This window comes from Sarcophilus harrisii, chromosome 6, assembly GCF_902635505.1.
Source record: "Sarcophilus harrisii chromosome 6, mSarHar1.11, whole genome shotgun sequence".
Lineage (NCBI taxonomy): Eukaryota > Metazoa > Chordata > Mammalia > Dasyuromorphia > Dasyuridae > Sarcophilus > Sarcophilus harrisii.
In genome coordinates, this window is record NC_045431.1 from 197,224,511 (window position 1) to 197,244,954 (window position 20,444).

Consider the following 20,444-nt stretch of genomic DNA (forward strand, 5'->3'; position numbering starts at 1 on the left):
AAATCCTGATGTTCTCAGCAAGGGAAGTACATCTAGGCAGTAATAATATTAATAGCTCTCATCTATACAGCGCACTAAGGTTAGCTGAGCACTTTACCAAGTGATCTCATTTGAGCCTTGCAACAAGATGCTATTATCATCCCCATTTTATAGATGAGTAAACTAAGGCAGAGAGATTGACTTGCCCAGGGTCATATAACTAGTAATTTTCTGAGGAGAAATTCAGTTTCTCAGGTTTTCCTGATTCTAAGTCTATCCACCATATCCCACTGTGCCTTTTAGTAAGCAGGTCAGAGAGGGGATACCCCACCCAATACAAACCCTATCACAAGCTGGCTCCAGCCTCCAATATGGTACCATAAGGGAGCTGTGCTGCCTTCCAAAACCAAAGTCAAACCAGAGAGAATCTGACACTCCTAATGTGCTTCTCAGCTTTCTTCTTGGCATTTATTGGATGCAAAAGAATGACACGGCTGTAGGAATGTGCAAGGGGCAAAAATGCTTGTGTTCTTTTTATCCTTCCTCAATGGTCGACATGACCACAGGGGTCTAGGAAGGACCTTCAGGGAACTCGAAAGGGCAAGACAAGGTCTCAACATTCATGGACCTTCAGGAAACTCAAAAGGACAAGACAAGGTCTCGACATTCATGGACCTTCAGAGAACTCGAAAGGGCACAAGGTCTCCACATTCATGAGTGACCAGTAGGTTTGCTGGAAAGATGAAGATGGGCCTGGGAGGAGAACAGAAGCCTGAATCCCTTTAGCCTAATGCTAAGGTTGCCAGGCCAAGTCGAGGTGGACATCCCCAGGTTCAGACGTGACTTTTGGGCCAAATGCTCATGCAGTAGCTATGATGGAAGCTGTTTCATTGGGAAAATATGCCCTAAGACTTTCAGAGTTAAATTCTGCAAATGGGGGAGATTAGGAATCCTGGTTTTTCCCCATACTAGATTTCTCTACCAAAAAATTCTGGAGACTCACATCAGAAATTATTGCAAGGACTAGAAGGTTCGGTTAAAGGTCAAGGTCCAAGGGGGTCAATCGGCACAACCCCTGGGAGCATTTGAGGGAGAAAAATTACTTCTGAGGGAGATGAGCTGCTTTGGAATTGGATAACTTTGGTCTAGCCTGGAGTCCCTGAAAGAATGAATCATTGCTTTCTTTCACTCAGCTACCTCATTAAGCCATGAAGAAGGCCACGGGCTTCTGCCAGGCTATTTTCTACAATGCGTCAGGGAGGGGTTTGAGATGATGAATAGTATGTACATGCCAGGACCTTTAAATGCTTCCCTAGATAAAAATGCCCGTAACTGAGAATTAAGCAGTATTTCCTCCAGGTGAGAGGGGCTCTCCAGACCATTCAGTCAATTCCCATCCCTCAGAAAAATTAGGATTAGCCAGCAGGCACCCTGTTTTCCAATTATAGGCCAGAAACTCCCTCTCCCAATCCCTTTCACCCTCCCTGGGCCATCTGCTGCAGTAAATCTACTCCTTGTTCCAACCAGGATGTTAACACTAAACTAAATCCTTCATGCACCATACAACGCCATCATCCATGTCCTACTCTGTTCGACTAAAAGGGCAAAGTGACTGGAGGTGGCCAACTCCCAAACTTCTATATTATGTCTTCCCTCCCTCCATCCCTAGCAAGAGTTGGCTGGGGGACTCACTGGTCTCCTGCTGTTCCTAGAGTAGAAATCTGCCTCTGCCCTAAGTCTTAGTCAGACTGTAAAAGACAATTTCGTTAGCAGGAAGCAGGGAGTGGGAAGGTCTTTCTGTGATGAGGGCAGCTCACCCGCTGGGACTGGTTTTCCTGACCCCTCCAGCACATTTGCTGCCAAGGTGCCCACGGCAAAGGGTCCTGAGGGACATGGAAATGAAATCTCTCCTGGCTCCTTACCCTGCAAGGGTATGAGGAAGGGGCGGGAGCCAAGGGACTATATCCCCTTGACTCTTGGAGGATTTGGGAAGTTGGAAGCAGAGGGGAGGAGAAGGGCCGCTAGCCAGCTCTTCTTGGAACAAAGCTCTCAGAACCACTGGCAGGCACAGTCTGTGGGCTCCTGGATGGTGTAAGGCACCCACGAGGCATTTCCCGTGCAGAAGAGCTGCACTGAGCGCCGCTGAAGGCCCATCTCCCGGCAGCACTTACAGAAACGCGCGTACGTGTTGATGTTGTAGTTGTAGATGCTCGCAGAGGGGCACTTCCCATCACAGCTCACAATGTTCACCTGGGGCAGACAGTGGGGATGGAGGCTGGGGGAAGCTGCCAGCTTTCCCCCAGAACAACCCAAACCAGCCCGTCCTGGCCCAGCCTCTCTGTCCCCAGCCAAGCCAGATGGGGTGCTCTGCCCAGCCTGTCCCAGAGCCCAGGGTCTCTCCCTCTCTCCCCAGGACCCCACAACACACCGGTGTGTTGCTTCGGCAGTCACTCTTCCGGATGGTCATTCGGACGGTCACCTTCTTACAGGACCGCCCGTCCTCCTTACCTGGAGAAAAGCAAGGAAAGGTGAGGGAGGTTGACCCAACACCATTTCTTGCCCCCTGGGGCAGAAAAGGGGTAAGGAAGGGGAGTGAGTTTCCCAGGCACTTTGCTGTCATGCACTGATCCTTTGAGCAACTCTCAACTCATGCACTATCCTCTGCCCCTTGCAGCTCCCAGGGCCTGACTCCCTGGGAGGAAGAGAATCCCCATCTGAAGGAAAAGAATTAGCAGGTCCTATATATGGGGCTTGGTGGTGAGGAAGCGACCAAAAGCCGAAATCCTGAAACCCTCAGCCTCGGGCACCAGTCTGTGTGGGAGGATGAGAGGTGGGAGCAGAGACAGTGGACAACACCACTGAGGGGTGGTTTCCAGCACTGGGCATCCAATGGGACCTAGGGCAAGGACCACTGGATTTGAAGTCAAGAAATCAGGGTTTATTCTGCCACTCAGCCAGAGGAGACTTGGTCAATTGTGCAATCTCCATTTTGGTTTCCCTCAATTTAAAATATATATATATATATATACATATATATATATATATATTTTTTTTTGTGGAATTGAATTAAATCCAATTGGCCTTTTTGTCTTAGTCATTCTTGTCATTAATCATCTTAATAATTAAGCAAATAGTCTGTTTGACTCTGGCGGCCCTGGGCCTGGAGGATGCAGCCATATCCTGGAGGTGTTCAGCAAGAAGCAGGGGCAAAGCAGCTTTTAGTGTCTTTGTGGACGGTAGGAAGCAAGCACTATTGGGGTACACACATGCATGCTTTGGGGGCCAGCTCCCTGCCCACAATTGAAGACCAGTTGCTGCCAGCAGGCTGTTCTCAAAAGGGCCTTTTTAGCAAGAGCAGAGAGCCACAGATTCTCCCCTGCCCTCCCCCAGGCCTCCCTCCTACCCTTGCCCTAGGGAACTGAAGGCCAAGGGCTCCATGAGCAGAGGGACCATTTTCAAAATCACCAATGGAAGGCCACTTCACCTTGACTCCCACTGACCTGGGTGACAGCGGGCACTAACCCTTGGAGAAGAGGCAGGGCTAACTGGGAGCAGAAACAGAGCCCCCTGGGAACCTGGGGAGAGCGGGACAGGGCCGCAGGTCATTCTCAGGGTGAGAGTAAAGTGGATCATGAGGGAAGAGGAGGGGGATCCAATTCGGGCATTAGAGAGAAGGTCCAATGAGGGAGAGTGGAAGGAGGATGACAATGGGGAGAGGAAGATGTAGTAGTTCATACACTCAGACCACTTGCATCCCCCAAATAAAGCTGCCCTTAAGGGGATCTGAGAGATCCACCCACAGAAATGGTCTCTGAGGGACTGTCTGGGGCAGAAGTTTGGGGTCATGCTCCCTCTGGTGAACCCTATGAGATTTCTAAGAACTATATTTTTCAAAGAAAAAAATACCTAGGATTACAATTATATTGAAATAAAGATGCAACTTTTTTTTCTTCTAAGGTCATGGATCCCAGAAACCTATTCATAGATCTCTTGGGGATCCATGGACTCCAACTTAAAAGCACTCAGTCTACAAGGAAAAGCTGCTTAGGGATGTTCCATATAAGTGAAGGAAGCCCAAGACAGATCTCCTTAATCCCTCCCCTGGGACATGGCCCTAGAGAGGTCTAAGCCACTCAAAGGGCAAGCTGTTCTTCCAGGGGAGAAAAAAACATAGATGCTATATAAACAAGGGACTCCAGAGATCCACCAGTCCAACTCTCCCAATTTGAGGATGAGAAAACTGAGGCTCAGGGAGCCGTGGGATTTCTCTAAAATCACACACGCAGCAGGGGTGGGACCTGAGCCTGTATCCTCAGACCCAGAGCTAGTATTTGCTCCCTTCCTTTGCATCCCATACCCATGGATTAAGTATAAAGTTTCTGAGCTCATGAGGACCAAGTTCTGCTTTCTCAGCCTCATTGGCTTTCCTACACTCCAGGATCCAGCCAACTGGCCACTCTGTCTCTCACTCACCCTCCATCTCCAGGCTCTAGGCCTTTGCACTGGACTCTCCCCCTACCTCCCCCCCTCCCCTGCCTCATGCCTCCCTTCTTCTGCTTCATAGAACTACTCTCTTCCTTTAAATTGCAGATCAGACCCATCTTCTGCATGGTCTTTCCAGATGTCCCACCACACTCCTCTCTTCCCCCCAATTCCCTCCCTCCTCAACTACCTCTTTGTTTTTATTCTTATGTAAGTTCTCATCTCCTTTGTTAGAACTTATGCTCAGTCAGAGCCTGGATTGTTTCATCTTTTGTATACTTTTGCTGTATTTTTGTGTGCTCAATGCTAGAACGTCACCTGACATGCAAGAGGCGTGTAATAATTGCTTATTTGATCGATTAACAAGATGCACCAGGCTGGCTCTGAGGAGTGAGGTGTGTAGTATATAAAACCATAATGATCTCCCGGAGTCTCTCCTGAGAGGCTGCCAGTAAGAGCAGTAGGATCCCACCAGGAACAGTCCTCCCAGCCTGTGCTACCCAGTTCCCAGAAGCCCTTTGGAATCATGGCAGGGGCTGGGATACTCACATGTCTTGCAGCATCCCTCCAGAGAAGGTACCACGGAACCTCCCACCTGGATGGACAGAGGCAGAAAATCAGCTCTGGGATAAACTGACAGCTCTCCTTCATACCATACACACCCAAAGCTTAGCAAAGCATTATTCAGGAAAGAATCTTCACGCTAAGGATCTGAGACCAGAGCACAGTTAAGAGAGGTGGAGAATGTCCCTATAATTCAGGTCTCAGATCTGCTTCCCCTTCCTGCCCTTTCCATGATCTACTTTAGGACATTCTAGACACATCCTAAGGTCAGGTCCCTCTCCCATTCCTGACTTCTGCAGCCAGGACCAGAGAATAAGTGTCTGGGTTCTCCTGTGAAAATCCTGATTTGTTTTCCTGGCTACCTAACATGAATCTATATGGGACATGGGACAACTGGGTATGGCTGTGAGTGTGGGAGAGCTCTTGGTATTAGGGATGATCCTATGGCCTTGCCATGCTGATTACCTGCTTCCATCCAAATTTCTTCCTTTCTCCCCCACTCCCAGATCCCTACTCTAGTCATGCAAGCTCACTGATCTTCTTCAGCACTAATTGTTGTCTTCCAGATTCAAGGAGGATTTTGCAGCCTTGCATTGTGACTGTCTGTACCAGCTCTAATTCTGCATATACATGGATGAATGGAAGGAAGGATGGATGGATGGATGGATGAGTGAGTAGATAGATGGATGGATAAATTGGCAAATGGATAGATAGATGGATGATGGATGGATGGTGGATGGACAGATGGATAGATGGATGGATGGACGGAAGGATGGATGGATGGATGGATGAGTAGATAGATGGATGGAAGAATTGGCAAATGGATAGATAGATGGATGGTAGATGGATGGATGGATAGTTGGTGGATGGATGGATGGATGGATGGATGAATGGGTGAGTAGATGGATGGATGAATGGATGAATTGGCAAATGGATAGATGGAGAAGTTGGTATATGACAGAATTAGAAGGAAAGGAGACCTGCCCTCTGCCTCTTTATGCTCTAGAGTATGCCCTGACTTAGAAGGAAACTGAAACTTAAAGGACTGAGAAGCTCTCCTAATCAATATCCCAAATCAGGAACACCCTTGGACATGCCATTTCCATGGCCCTTACCTTCCCACATTCAGTCTCATTGAGGGGTGGACAGGTGATAGGGGACACAACCAGGACTACGCCCAAGGCTGTGATGCTGCAGTCATGACGAGCACAGTCTGAGATCCAAGATGTTCCAGGCTGTAAATGAGATGTGTAAGGGGCAGTTGGCCCAGAGGATTTGTGCAAAGTAAGAGTTCCCTGAGGACTGGGAAAGGCCTTATGTGAAATTATCCTACTGCTGGGGACTAAACTGGTTTCTGACATGCCTGGCCTCTAGGTTACTAGTACATGTCTGTTCACCATTTCTGGTGGATTAAAAAGAGTTTTGCAACCAGCAAGATGATTTCAGAGAGGTCTGGAGAGACTTATATGAACTGATGTTAAGTAAAATGAGCAGAAGCAGGAGATCATTGTATATGGCAACAGCAAAATTAAATGATGATCAATTCTGATGGACGTGGCTCTCTTCGACATTGAGATGATTCAGGCCAGTTCCAATTGTTCAATGATGAAGAAAGCCATCTACACCCAGAGACAAGAATGTAGGAACTGAGTGTGGAACACAACATAGCATCTTCACTCTTTCTATTGTCATTTGCTTGCATTTTGTTTTCTTTCTCACGTTTTTTCCTTCTTGATCCAATTTTTCTTGGGTATCTGTATACATATGTATACATATATTGGATTTAACATATATTTTAACATATTTAACATGTATTAAACATGTACTCCTGCCATCTAGGGGTGGGGGTGGGGGAAGGAGAGAAAAATTTGGAACACAATGTTTTGCAAGGATCAATGTTGAAAAATTACCCATGCATGTGTTTTGTAAATAAAAAGCTTTAATTAAAAAAAGAAAATGAAAAAAAAAAAGTTTTGAACCTAGAGGAAGATGGTCTAAATTCTGGTACATATTCTGCCACTAATTCTATAAAACCACAGAATCTTCAAGCTGGAAGTTATTTCATCTTATTCCTTTATTTTACAGAGAAGGAAAGATAATGTTGGGAAAGTCACTCGCCATCACATCTCTGAATCTCCATGTCCTCTGCAAAGTGGATATACCCCATTTCTTTCATTAAGTCATAGTGAAACTCAATCAACAAGCATTGTTTAAGGTACTGGGTTGTGGTTGGAACATCCTTCCTCCTCACCTTCACCTTCTGGCATCTCTGGCTTCTTTGAGACTCAACTCAAGTCCCACCTTCAACAGGAAGCCTTTCCCAATCTCCTGCCCTACCCTCATGACTTTTCTCTGATCCTAATTTCCACTTATTTTATATATATATATATATATAATATTATATTACATATATTATATATATATATATATCACATATGCATAGTTATTTGTATGCTGCCTCCTCCGTTAAAATGTGAGCTCCTTCAGAACAGGGATTGTCTCATGCCTTTCTTTATATCCTCAGAATTAGCACAGTGGCTAGCATATAATAAGCACTTAATAATTATTGCTTGATTGATGCTGGGAATACAAACATATAACTAAAATATTCCCTGCCTTCAAGGAGTTCACGTTCAAATGGTACAATCAATATAAAATACTTTGGAAAGGTAAAAGCATTAAATGAATGTAGGGTGCAAACAAATGAGCAGCAGGGTTTGCATAAAAAAAATCTTTCTTATATGGCTTAATGCATTTGCTCTCTAGCTCCACCCAAAATATGCTCAGTATTCTGGGCACTACTGGTCATATACCTCACTTTACTAGAAGAGAAATCTAGAGTCAATATTGAGCCCAGGAGTAGGCAAAAAGATAGAGGCTTAGACCAAGACTATTTCCATAGATTCACTGGGGTTGAGGAGGGCTGAGAGAAGAAAAAGACTCACCAGAAAAATGACCTCTGTGCCATTGGGATACATGAAGAGGCAGGATACATTCTTGCAGGAGCCACAGCAGGTAGCCAGGTCCTGAGGAGGCTGGTACTCTTGGTTCTATAAATTCAGCTAAGTCAATTCCATCCTGAGACATTTAACCTGTTCCTGCCAATTCTTCTCTGACTGGGACCCTGAATGCCCAAGAATCTCCTCTACCTCCAAGTTAACACAGGACTCAGAAAGAATACAGGGGAAACAGAAGAAGAGGTTTGCTAAGATACGTGGGAATTCAGGAAGTCACCTAGTTCATCCCTTTGTGGTCTCTAGGGAAGACCACATCTAACTCAGGAACTGATAAAGTTATCTGTTCTAAAGTCCAGCTCTATTATAACCAACTTAAAATCTTCTTGTTGCATTTCTACTTCATATATTCTTCTATCTTTCCCTTTTCTTTTCCCTTTTCCTTCCTTCATTCCTTTTGTCCTTCCTTTCTTCCATCTTCCCTCCTTCTCTTGTTCTCTTCTTTCCTCCCTCCCTCTATCTCTCTCTCCATCTCTGTCTTTGTCTCTGTCTTGTCTCTCTCTGTATCTATCCCTAGCTGCTCTTTCTTTCCCCCTTTCTTTGACACACACACACACACACACACACACACACATGCACTCCCATTGAGATATGGAACATCATTCTCCAAATACTTCAGGAGTATTGCCACAGCCTTATATTCCCTATACCAGGGCTTCTTAAATTTTTATCCCTCACTACCCCTTTTCTCCCAAGAAACTTTTATGTGATCCTATAATATATGTAAACAAATCAAACATATGTTGATAATAAATCATAATTCCACACTCCTCACATTCAGTTATGGAACCACATATAGGATCATGATACATAATTTAAGAAGATTTGCTCTAGAATTGTTCTCTTGGTCATGGTTCATGGTTTACTTTGACCCTGCTTTCCTTCTTTAGCTAGTTTCTACCTTCTTTCAATTCCTGTGAAATATTCAATTTCCCCCACAGGCAATCTACTCCTTAGAATTCTTGATCAGGACATTTTCCCATTCATTCATGTGCTTCCTGTTTCTGAAGATTATGAGTCCCTGAAATTGGTTAGCATTCCAGAAGAAAAGGGAAGATTTCCCACCAGATCCTCCCAGTACTGTGGGTGGGGTCTTACCTCCTCACATTGTACATCACAGATCACAGATGTAACATTGATGTAGTAGAAATTAGTATCAGGGTCAAGCACGTCAGTACAATGGGAGGTTCTGCAGACACCATCAGCCGAGAGCTCCACCACCTTCTGGCCGGGATGCAGGACCCCACGGTCCTGGCTCAGACAGACTGGGGCCTTCACTGGTCATAGAAGGATACACACTGATCCCAGTTATGACCCTACCATCCCCTCCCTGGTGTTCACAAGTTAATCACTTCAGAGAGAGACTTCCTTCCCTCACCAAGGATGGAGACTGGACCCTTGTCTCTGGATAGGTCTTGCCAACACCCTGCTGTTTCCCTTGTTCACTCACCACAATTGTACTTGACACAATCGCAAACATTCTCAGCACTCTGTGTGAATTCTGTATCAAGCTGCAGCAGCTCCCACTGTATACACACAGAGGTCAGTGTCAGTCTCCTATGGCTACCCAGTCTTTCTGCCCAGGATAACAGTAGGAGAGGTTTTGGCTGTCAGACACTGGAAGGTGACAAGCAGTTCTGGGGAAATTATATTTCTGCCTAACCTCTTAGCATAGCCAATGTATTTCAATGTATTCAATCAACATATTTCTTCCTAATCTCTTTCTATAGCTACTCAGCGAAAAAGAGACAGGACCACCTAAAACTCAGCTGGGAATCTATCCTGGAAAGGGTCAAAGTTAACGTTTATTATTTCCTTTTTAAAGAGCAAAGGCCAAGAGAGACAAACAAGGGGAGTTTGGGGAAGATGGGTGAGGGTATTGTCATAGAAGTCATGGGATCTAGTTCTCATCTTGAACCTGCCACTAATATTTGCTGTGTGTCCTTAGAAAAGCCTCTTTGGACCTCAGTTTCCACATTTGTAAAAAGAAGTTGGAATATATAATGTTAATATTCTGCGGTTGGTTTTTTTTTACTTGTTAAAAGTAACAGGGGAAGTTAAGAGAATCCTAGAAAAGAGAATCCTATCAAATCCTAGATATGATAGACCTCTGGAGAAAATTGAACAGAAACTGAAAGGAATACACCTTTTTCTCAGTAGTACATGGCACTTTCACAAAAAATGACCATGTTTTAGGGTATAAAAACCTCACAGTCAAATAAAGAAAGGCAGAAATAGTAAATGCTTCCTTTTCAGACCACAATGCAATAAAAATCATATTCAATAAAGGGTCAAGGAAAGATAGACTATAAACCAATTGGAAATTAAACAATCTAATTCAAGGTAACAGTAATTTAGTGGCAAATCCTGGTTTCTAATTCCTTAAAAATCCTCCTCCCTCCATTTCTTTCTTCTCAATTAAAAGAAAAACTTAATAGCAGGATAAAGGAAGGGGAAAGATAGAGAAGAATCCAAGATAAGGAGCAAAAGAAAGAGGCACATGGGACTTACCAGGTGGCACTTAGGCACAGGGATTGTGTCACAGTCACATTCTGAAAGAGAGAAAGGGCCAGACCCAGGTTAGGCTTGTGATGGCCAAGCCAAGGTGCTACACCTTAGTACCAAGACCACAGTCTAAGCCTTGATTATCTAAGCATCAGGTATGCACACAGCCTGCCAAAAAAAGACCTCAGGCTCTCATTCTATTTCTCCATATGAGCTGTAGCCAGGGAAGTCAAGAGTGTTCTGGAACTCAGGAAAATGAACATTAAAGCTTTCTCAACCAGAGGGAAAGGACAGAGATCAGAAGAAGCACTGATTTGCCTCAATCTGCATCCAGACTCTCTGCCTTTGGAAACTAGTCTGCAAAGATAAGTGGAATGAAAACTTCTTCCTAGCTTTTTTCTGTTTAAAACCCTTGGTTTTTTAGGCTGTAAAAAACTGTAGTGACTACATGAACTGATGCTGAGTGAAATGAGCAGAACCAGGAGATCATTATATACCTCAACAACGATACTGTATGAGATGTATTCTGATGGAAGTGGATTTCTTCAACAAAGAGAAGATCTAATTCAGTTCCAATTGATCAAGGATGGACAGAAGCAGCTACACTCAAAGAAAGAACACTAGGAAATGAATGTAAACTGCTTGCATTTTTGTTCTTCTTCCCAGGTTACTTATACCTTCTAAATCCTATTCTCCCTGAGCAACAAGAGAACTGTTTGGTTCTGCACACATATATTGTATCCAAGATCTACTGTAACCTATTTAACATGTATAGGACTGCTTGCCATCTGGGGGAGAGGGTGGAGGGAGGGAGAGGAAAAATCAGAACAGAAGTGAGTGCAAGGGATAATGTTGTAAAAAATTACCCTGGCATGGGTTCTGTCAATAAAAAGTTACTAAAAAAAACTGTAGTGACCATGCTTAATCCCAGAGGAGAAACAAGGCAATGTAATGCCCTCCTTTCATTAGACAGGCACAGGACAATGCAATTCAGTGGAAAGCATTCTGCCTTTGGGATTGGAGGACCTGGATTGACATTGCACCCCTGTGGTATGCTACCTGTGTGACATGGAGCAACCTCTCTGACCTTCGCTTTCCTTATTTCTAAAGCAAGGAATTAGATTAGATGACCATTAAGGTCCCACACAAGCTTATATCCAATTGAATGAATATGGACATAGAACATAATCTACAATGGTGATATTCCTGGTGCAGTCAATCCATTTTGACTTTGGGGGTTTTGGTGCTGTTAATCGAAGGCTCTCTCAAAGTAGAAGTGATCATGAGATAAAAATAGAAGACATTAATAATTTTTTAAAGGAACATGTTTAATCTCTGCTAAAATGTGCTTTTATAAAACTATATATCCAAAGCAATCCCAATAGACTTTGGACAGAAAATGTCATCTGCAAATAGAAAAAAACTAAGGAGACCGAATGTAAATCAATACATGCTATGTTTACTTATTTTCTGTTTTTTTTATCTCTCCCATGGTTTTTCCCTTTTGCGCTGATTTTTCTCTCCCAGCATGATTCATACAGCAATGTGTATTAAAAATAAATAAATTTACTAGAAGAGGAAAAAAATTATACACTAATAAGTTTGTGGGGTTTTTTGGTTCCAATCGCTTTAATAAAAAAAGGATTTTGAATCTAATCCTCATGTGTATTAGATATTGTGTATCTTAGAAAAAACACAAGCTCTAACTTAAGAGGAAAGTTTCATACCTTCAATCAAGGTATGAAATAATATATTCTGAATAGGAAAAAATCATAGCTTTTTCATTAGCAAAAGTCCAAGTGCATTGTGGAATGTTTCTCATTCTCTTCTGCTCAGGTAGGGAAGAGACTGAAGGACTCAGCACTGAGGATGATGGAGATGTAAGGGTTTGCTTTACTCTCTTGTGAGGAACCCTTTGAAAATTGTCATAATTTCAATAATAATTCAATAATTTCTTTTTTTTATTTAATAGCCTTTTATCTACAGGATATATGCATGGGTAACTTTACAGCATTAACAATTGCCAAACCTCTTGTTCCAATTTTTCACCTCTTACTCCCACCCTCTCCCCCAGATGGCAGGATGACCAGTAGATGTTAAGTACATTAAAATATAAATTAGATACACAATAAGTATACATGACCAAAACGTTATTTTGCTGTACAAAAAGAATCAGACTTTGAAATATTGTACAATTAGCTTGTGAAGGAAATAAAAAATGCAGGTGTGCATAAATATAGGGATTGGGAATTCAATGTAATGGTTTTTAGTCATCTCCCAGAGTTCTTTCTCTGGGCATAGCTGGTTCAGTTCATTCCTGCTCCATTGGAAATGATTTGGTTGATCTCGTTGCTGAGGATGGCCAGGTCCATCAGAACTGGTCATCATATAGTATTGTTGTTGAAGTATATAATGATCTCCTGGTCCTGCTCATTTCACTCAGCATCAGTTCGTGTAAGTCTCTCCAGGCCTTTCTGAAATCATCCTGTTGGTCATTTCTTACAGAACAGTAATATTCCATAATATTCATATACCACAATTTATTCAGCCATTCTCCAACTGATGGACATCCATTCAGTTTCCAGTTTCTAGCTACTACAAAAAGGGCTGCCACAAACATTCGTGCACATACAGGTCCCTTTCCCTTCTTTATAATCTCTTTGGGAGGGGATGCAGGAAACCTGGGACATTGATGCATTGTTGGTGGAGTTGTGAACGAATCCAACCATTTTGGAGAGTAATTTGGAACTATGCTCAAAAAAGTTATCAAACTGTGCATACCCTTTGATAATTCAATAATTTCAATTATTAATTCAATAATTGGGCTACTTCAATAAATACCCCAAGCTCAGAGGCTCCTTGAGATTGAGAACACCTATATCTAATTTATATTTTAATATATTTAACATCTACTGGTCATCCTGCCACCTGGGGGAGGGGTGGGGGGTAAGAGGTGAAAAATTGGAACAAGAGGTTTGACAATTGTTAATGCTGTAAAGTTACCCATGCATATAACCTGTAAATAAAAGGCTATTAAATAAAAAAATAAAAATAAAGAGATTGAGAACACCTAGCAAGAGAAGAGTTCAGTTGCCAGATGATGCCCCCAGCCTAAGCATTGTTGCCAAGAGGTTCACTTACCACATGACTTATATGGGCAACATCTGTCAGGACTCCACACCTCTACCAAGGATGTGCCCAAGCCACACTGCAGTTGGGGGCAACGAAAACTCTGGCATTCTGGCAGGGAAAGAGAACAGGTTAGAACAGGAAAAGTAAAAGGAACTACCCAAGTCTGGGTATGAAACCATGGGGATGATCTGACATGGGACTATGTGTCTAAACAGAATTTCATATTAAGTACTCTAGAATGAGCTAATTTCTGATTTGCCACTTACAGTCTTTGGTTAGCCTAGAGTTTGCCCTTGTGCCATGTTAATATTAAGAATGTAAGACTTTCCACATACATGAACTGATGTTAAGGGAATTAAGCAGAACCAAGAGAACATTGTACACAGTAACAAGATTATGTGATGATCAACTGTGACAGACTTGGCTCTTCTCAAAATGAGTTGATTCAAGGCAATTCCAATTGTGATGGAAAATGAGAACTATGGAAACTGAATGTGGATCAAAGTATTGTCTTTTTCCCTTTTTCTTTGTTTGGTTTTTTTCCTTTCTCATTTTTTCCCCTTTTGATCTGATTTTTTCTTGTACAACAAGACAAATATGGAAATATGTTTAAAAGAATTGCATGTATTTAACTTTTATCTGATTTTCTGCTGTCTTGGGATGAGGGAAGGTAAGAAAGGGAGGGGAGAAAAACTTGAAATTCAAAGTCTTATAGAACTGAATGTTGAAAATTATCTTTACATGTAATTGAAAAATAAAATACTATTGAAATTTTTTTAAAAAGACTTTCCAATGAAAAGCTCCTCAAACTTAATTTTCAGGACTTGAATTATGTGATAAACTAAGCAGAAATGGATTGATGTGAGCAAAATGTATAAAGGAGAATATTGACCATTGACTTTTCTAGAAGAACAAACTTGCTTTAAAATCATTGTAAAGACCTAGAAGAGATGACAAGAGGGAGAAAAGAAGAAATGGAAAGAGTACAAGATGTAGATGAGTAAAACTGTGCCTTACTCTATGATGAGTTGGCTCTACCTACCTTCTGGATAACTGGACTAGAGGTCCAATCAAAAAATTAAGGATCTTAACTTTTTCTACTTGCAACCCTTTTTTCACCAGAGAAATTTTTATGCAACCCCAGATATATAGGTATGTAAAACAGACTTACAAATCAAACATTTGCTGATAATTATAATTTTATGACCCCTACACACAGAGTCATGACCCAAAGTTTAAGAAGCTTTTCAATAAATGACTGTATATAGACTCCTGGGGGATTAGATCCTTTTTCAAAAGTTATCCAAAGGGTGGCCTAGCTAAGTTCCCTCACCATAGAGACAATTCAGTTTGTTGGAGGCTTGGAGCTAGAAACTCAAACATGTGTTTGTGTTATAAGAGAAAAAGAAGATGTGGAAAAAAATATGTGAAAAGCAACTTTAAAATTAAATTTCTCCCCAAATCAAATTTCTGAAAATCAAATCAACCCCTGATAATAACTCACATTATTATAGGTTCACAGGATGTTTCTATCACCAACCCTGTGAGGTGAATAATATAAAAATGATCATTCTCACTTCATATATGAGGAAACTGAGGTTCTCAGACATTAGATGTCTTGCTTAATAAATAAAAACTAGAGCTAAAAACCAGAGCTCCTAATTCTGAGATCTGTTCTTTGTCCATTATGCCCTTGATTTATTCATTTTGCAATTAGAGTTACTTTCTTAACAAATATGTAGATATTTGTTATGTGAAATTGGGGGGAATTTGCTTTTTTTCCCTAATGGGGAAGGAAAAGAAGAAGAGAAAACAGATTTTTGTGAATTTTTAAAAATCATTTTTAAAGGGGGCAGCTAGAGGTGTGAAAGGTTGCACATCCATGCAGATGAGATCACTCTATTACTAGTTTTGCCTAGTTGTTATAGTTTGCTACAAGAGACTTCTTAGGGAGTAGAGGTAATCTATAAATGTTTATAATAAAAAAACAAAATGTATCAGAAAACTTTTAATTGTAACCCTGTTGCAAGAATAAACAAATACAAGATTTCCAGCCAGGCTGAAATGGTACACAAGCTATCCTGAAGCACAAATGGTATCTGAACACAAGTCTCAGGTAATCAGACAATGTCAAAGATGTTTATGAAGTGCCTACTATGTGCCAGTCCTAAGCCCCAGAGTTCTGCTAAGGCAGAATCTCATTCCTTCAGGGCTATATATCAGCATGGTGTGGAAGAGCCCAAGTTCTCGAGAGGCAGCTTTGAGGTCTTGAAAAAAGTCCCTTCAAAGGCCTGGAGAGACTTATACGAACTGATGCTGAGTGAAATGAGCAGGGCCAAGAGATCATTATACACTTCAACAATACTATATGATGATCAATTCTGATGGACCTGGCCATCCTCAGCAATGAGATGAACCAAATCAGTTCCAATGGAGCAGTAATGAACTGAACCAGCTACACCCAGAGAAAGAACTCTGGGAGATGACTAAAAACCATTACACTGAATTTCCAGTCCCTATATTTTTGCCTGCCCGCATTTTGGATTTCCTTCACAGGCTAATTGTACACTATTTCAGAGTCCAATTCTTTTTGTACAGCAAAATAACGGTTTGGTCATGTATACTTATTTTGTATTTAATTTATACTTTAATATATTTAACATCTACTGGTCATCCTGCCATCTAGGAAAGGGGGTGGAGGGAAGGAGGAGAAAAATTGGAACAAAAGGTTTGGCAATTGTCAATGCTGTAAAATTACCCATACATATAACTTGTAAATAAAAAGCTATTAAAAAAGAAAGAAACAAAGAAAGAAAAAAGTCCCTTCAGTCCTCTATAATACCCAATAAGGCTATGCAGACACCTTGAGAACCTGTGGAATCTTAAAAATATTAAAACTAGATTCCCTTAAGCAAACATCCTGGATTCTCCAGCAGTGGTGATCTATTTTCTCTCTGATTATGCAGGATAACATTATGCTTTGTTTGAGGTCTCAATAATTTGTTTTAAATGTCAAATGTGACCTTTCTAGGGTTTCCTTAAGAGGAGGATACTCTCTCCATTGGTTCTAAGGGCTTTTTAGAAGAGAGTGAGGGCACGGGCAGCAGGGAATGTCATGGTAAGGTCTCAGAACCTGCGGACACCTCCCTCCATGACAGACTCACCACAAAGATATACTGGGCAACAAAGTTCTGCAGTATCACTGTCCACTGTGAGTACCTCCCCTTCCTGACACGTGGGTAATGGGTCCGGACAAATGTCACAGGCTGCACCGGCAAGAAGGGAATAGAAAAGACCACATCAATTAGAACAGAGAGGCTCTGGAAGCCAGTGTGGCCAGCTATAGAGCCTGAGAATTTTGGAAGGAATAGTTGCTACATAGGGAAGTCTGCACCAAAATCATGGATAGTGTTTTCAAGGCTTTATGGTGGTCCCTTTCTAGGGAGGGTTTCATCAGGAAGTTCTCTTGTGTGTCTGCCTAAAGTCACACAGTGCATAGGTAGCAGAACCAGGATTAATATTATTATTACTATCATTACCAATAACTGACATTTACATTACATTTATTATGTTCCAGGCACTATGGTAAGCTATTTATAAGTATTATCTCATTTGATCTGCACAACAACTTTAGGAGATAGATACTATTTTTATCCCCCATTTTACAGATGGGGAAACTGAGGCAAATGAAGGGTTTTTGTAGGGTTTTTTTTAATCAGCAAATATTTGGTTGGTTTGATTTCAAGTTTCAGAATTAGAATTAAGTCTCCTGTTTCCCAGATCATGACTCTTTCCACTGCATACCACTGCCTTTTATCTATGCTGTTATCTTCTCATTCTTCTCCAGAGACAGGCACTGAGGACGGTCTGTGATACCATCGTTCCCTGCATCTGGAGAAAACCTTTCCTTGCTAATGCTCCTAACAGGCCAGCCTGGGCTCAGGTAGGAAGAAAAAGACCTACTGATGGGTAATGTGGGAGATGCTAAGATAAGTCACTGCCTCCTTCTGCCTTGGTCAGAGCATTGGTGACCTTCGCAGACAATGCTACATGAGGACTTTGATTTTCTCTGGGGGTGGGGAGTGAGAAGAGGTATCCCTGTCTCATTAATATGATGTCATGACCACCCTACCACAGAAATAGGAGATGCAGCAAGTGTCCCCGAGCCGGCCAGCAATCACCATCTGGTCCTGGCGACACTGAGGATCGGGCTGGATTTCACACTGCTCTGGGTCACATTCTGGGGAAAAGTCGAGCATTTCTGAGCCCCATCCCTACCTCTGGCCGAAACCCCCATCCAGACCTGGGGAATACAATAGTAAATTTGGCCCTTGTTTGTAGGTCTCCTCTTCCCCACTGTACCTACCAGGAGCCCCTCCACCTTCCATTCCTGAGGGCTGCCTAATTTAGTGGGGCCGGGAGTCTGGGGAGCCCCTCTTCCCAAAGGAAAGAAGGCAGCTCCAAGTGATCCATCTCATAGCCTTGGTGCTCACTTACCACAGGTATAGCTGGGACAACAAGACTCCTCCTGGTAATGCATGAGAAGTCTATCCCCAGGGGGACAGGTCGGGGTCAGCCCCTCACACAGTGTCTGGTTACACACTAACCATGCAAGAAAACAGAACAGAGGCGGTCTGAGGACTTTCTAGCCCTAGTCTACACAACCCCCTTCAGTCATGAGAGAGACTTCAGATGAAGGGACTTGATGTTCAGGGAAGGCTCCTGACCTCTAACCTCATCCACTTCCTAGTCTACCTTCACTAGCCCCCCACATTCTAAGCTCAACATTGTACTCTCAAACCCAATATTCTAGGCTGGACAGCAGGATGCCTTCTGAGACTCAAACCCCCTGGGGGGTCCCAGAGGAACTAAGGGCTCAAATGCTTTCCTATACTTGCCTCCCCATCTCCCTGCATAACCGTGTCATTATGTATACTCCTGTGAACAAGCTTTGCCCAATGGGCATGCTGGAAATAGTCTCTACCATTTTCTCACTATATAAAATTATTAGATATAACAAAATATATTAGATATAAGAGGATAATCATAAATTAATAATTAGAATCAGGATTTTTTAAGAGCTAGAAGGGGCTATAGAGCTAATCTAATCCAACATGTTCATTCTTAAAGTTTTATTGATGTATTTCATATTCCACTCATGTCTTAATATATATCCCAACCTTGATTGGAACCTTCCTAGCTAACAAAGTCGAATGGCTAAGCAGAACCAACTGAGAAAAGTGGCAGGACAAGGATTATATTTTTCTCCATCATGCACAAGGGAAGACAGAACCAGAGAGCGGATGGCCTGATTTATACTTACCACAGACTGTGCTCAGGCAGCAAGGGTCTGTTGTGGGTAGCTGCAAAGCCACTTCTCCAAAGCGCTGGCATCCACCGGGCTGGGTAACAGGGCAGCCAAGATCCACAGGGGTGATAGTGTTGGGGGCCACACACTGGTCCTGGCAGCAGCCACTGAGAGAGCTGTTCCAGATTTCACCAACAGCTCGGGGCACACCCAGGCTATCTGTGCATGCTGTGAGGGCAGGAAGGTCAGGGAGGCTGAGAGGACTCTGACCTAGCCTCCCTGGGATTACTTTGGATGCTTACTCTGCCATCTGCACAGAGCAAAACTCAGCATGAAAAGGGCACAGTCTTTACTCACTAGAGCCATTTAGTTTATAGAATCTAGAAAGGGAAAGAGTCTCAAGGAGCAATCTAATATAGCCCATTGAGATCTAAGGGATAAAGAAATGGCTTGTCCAAGATGATGCAGATAGTAAGCCTCAGAAATGAAATTTCAACCCAAATCCTCTGATTCAAAGGTCAGGATAGTCTATTTAGGTGGAATGGTCCCCAAGGACACTGGAATAATTATGTTGTCTAGCAAGCAGGAGCCTTGACATGAAATAAACCAACTCTTTTCCCTTATTCCTGTGCTAATCCGAGGATGAAATCTCCCCAACCCTCCCCAATCCCTCACACACCTCCCTGCTTCCCCTTGACTCTCCTTGACTTTGACTCCAGAATCAATCAACAAGCATCTATTGACTACTAAGTGCCAGGCACACTTTTTGGTTGCTGTTGATATAAAGATGAAAATTAAATAGTCCCTGTTCTCAAGGAGCTTACAGTCTGCAAGCCTGAGCCTACAGGCTGGCACAGAACAACTGGGTTTGGCTGCTAAACACTTGTTTTCTTCCCTGGTATCAGAGAATCAGGGTATATGTCATTGTCCCCCTCCATCTCAATGGCCTCTGATCCCTGACTCCCCCAAACCTGTGTGCTGGGCTGGGGGACCCCATAGTTAGGACTTACCACATTTCTCCTCAGGGATGCAGAGTGGTGAATGGAGCCTGTGCAAGACAGTACCATTGGGACACACACAGCCTTCTCCAAGCACTGAGCAGAACTCTGGATCTGGGGGCTCCCGCCCCTCATCCTGGCACGTCCTGGGAGTGTCACAGACTGCCACACATGCCTGATAGGTAGAGTCTCCAGGACATAAGAAGGCTGGAGGGAAGTCAGACAGTCAGTCAAAGCATTTATCCAGCATTTACTGTATACTAGACACTGCTAAATGCTAGGAGTGCAAAGAAAGGTGAGAGCATTATTCCTGCTTTCAAGAATCTTATCTTCTAATGGAGGGGTACATTCAAAAATTGTACATACATGATACATACATATATATACATACACATGTGTGTATATGTATGTATACACACACAGGAAGTGGGAGTTCAGGGTAAATTTTGGTTGATGGAGGCA

General features: G+C 42.7%; 1 protein-coding gene across 1 annotated transcript in view; it reads right to left on the minus strand.

Annotated features, from left to right (window-relative positions):
- Positions 1 to 281: 281 nt before the first annotated feature.
- The window catches only part of OTOG (otogelin), a 98,520-nt gene continuing 78,357 nt past the window's right edge, over positions 282 to 20,444 (minus strand). Inside the window, exons 43-56 of the mRNA XM_031943555.1 lie at positions 19,995 to 20,189; positions 19,000 to 19,212; positions 18,174 to 18,278; positions 17,809 to 17,916; positions 16,841 to 16,942; positions 13,686 to 13,784; positions 10,551 to 10,591; positions 9,490 to 9,565; positions 9,138 to 9,316; positions 7,971 to 8,075; positions 6,141 to 6,260; positions 5,011 to 5,056; positions 2,408 to 2,487; positions 282 to 2,229 (exon numbers count right to left, since the gene is read on the minus strand). Of these exons, the coding sequence (XP_031799415.1) occupies positions 2,029 to 2,229; positions 2,408 to 2,487; positions 5,011 to 5,056; positions 6,141 to 6,260; positions 7,971 to 8,075; positions 9,138 to 9,316; positions 9,490 to 9,565; positions 10,551 to 10,591; positions 13,686 to 13,784; positions 16,841 to 16,942; positions 17,809 to 17,916; positions 18,174 to 18,278; positions 19,000 to 19,212; positions 19,995 to 20,189 (1,670 nt within the window). The 3' untranslated portion in view covers positions 282 to 2,028. The remainder of the gene's footprint in view (positions 2,230 to 2,407; positions 2,488 to 5,010; positions 5,057 to 6,140; positions 6,261 to 7,970; positions 8,076 to 9,137; positions 9,317 to 9,489; positions 9,566 to 10,550; positions 10,592 to 13,685; positions 13,785 to 16,840; positions 16,943 to 17,808; positions 17,917 to 18,173; positions 18,279 to 18,999; positions 19,213 to 19,994; positions 20,190 to 20,444) is intronic.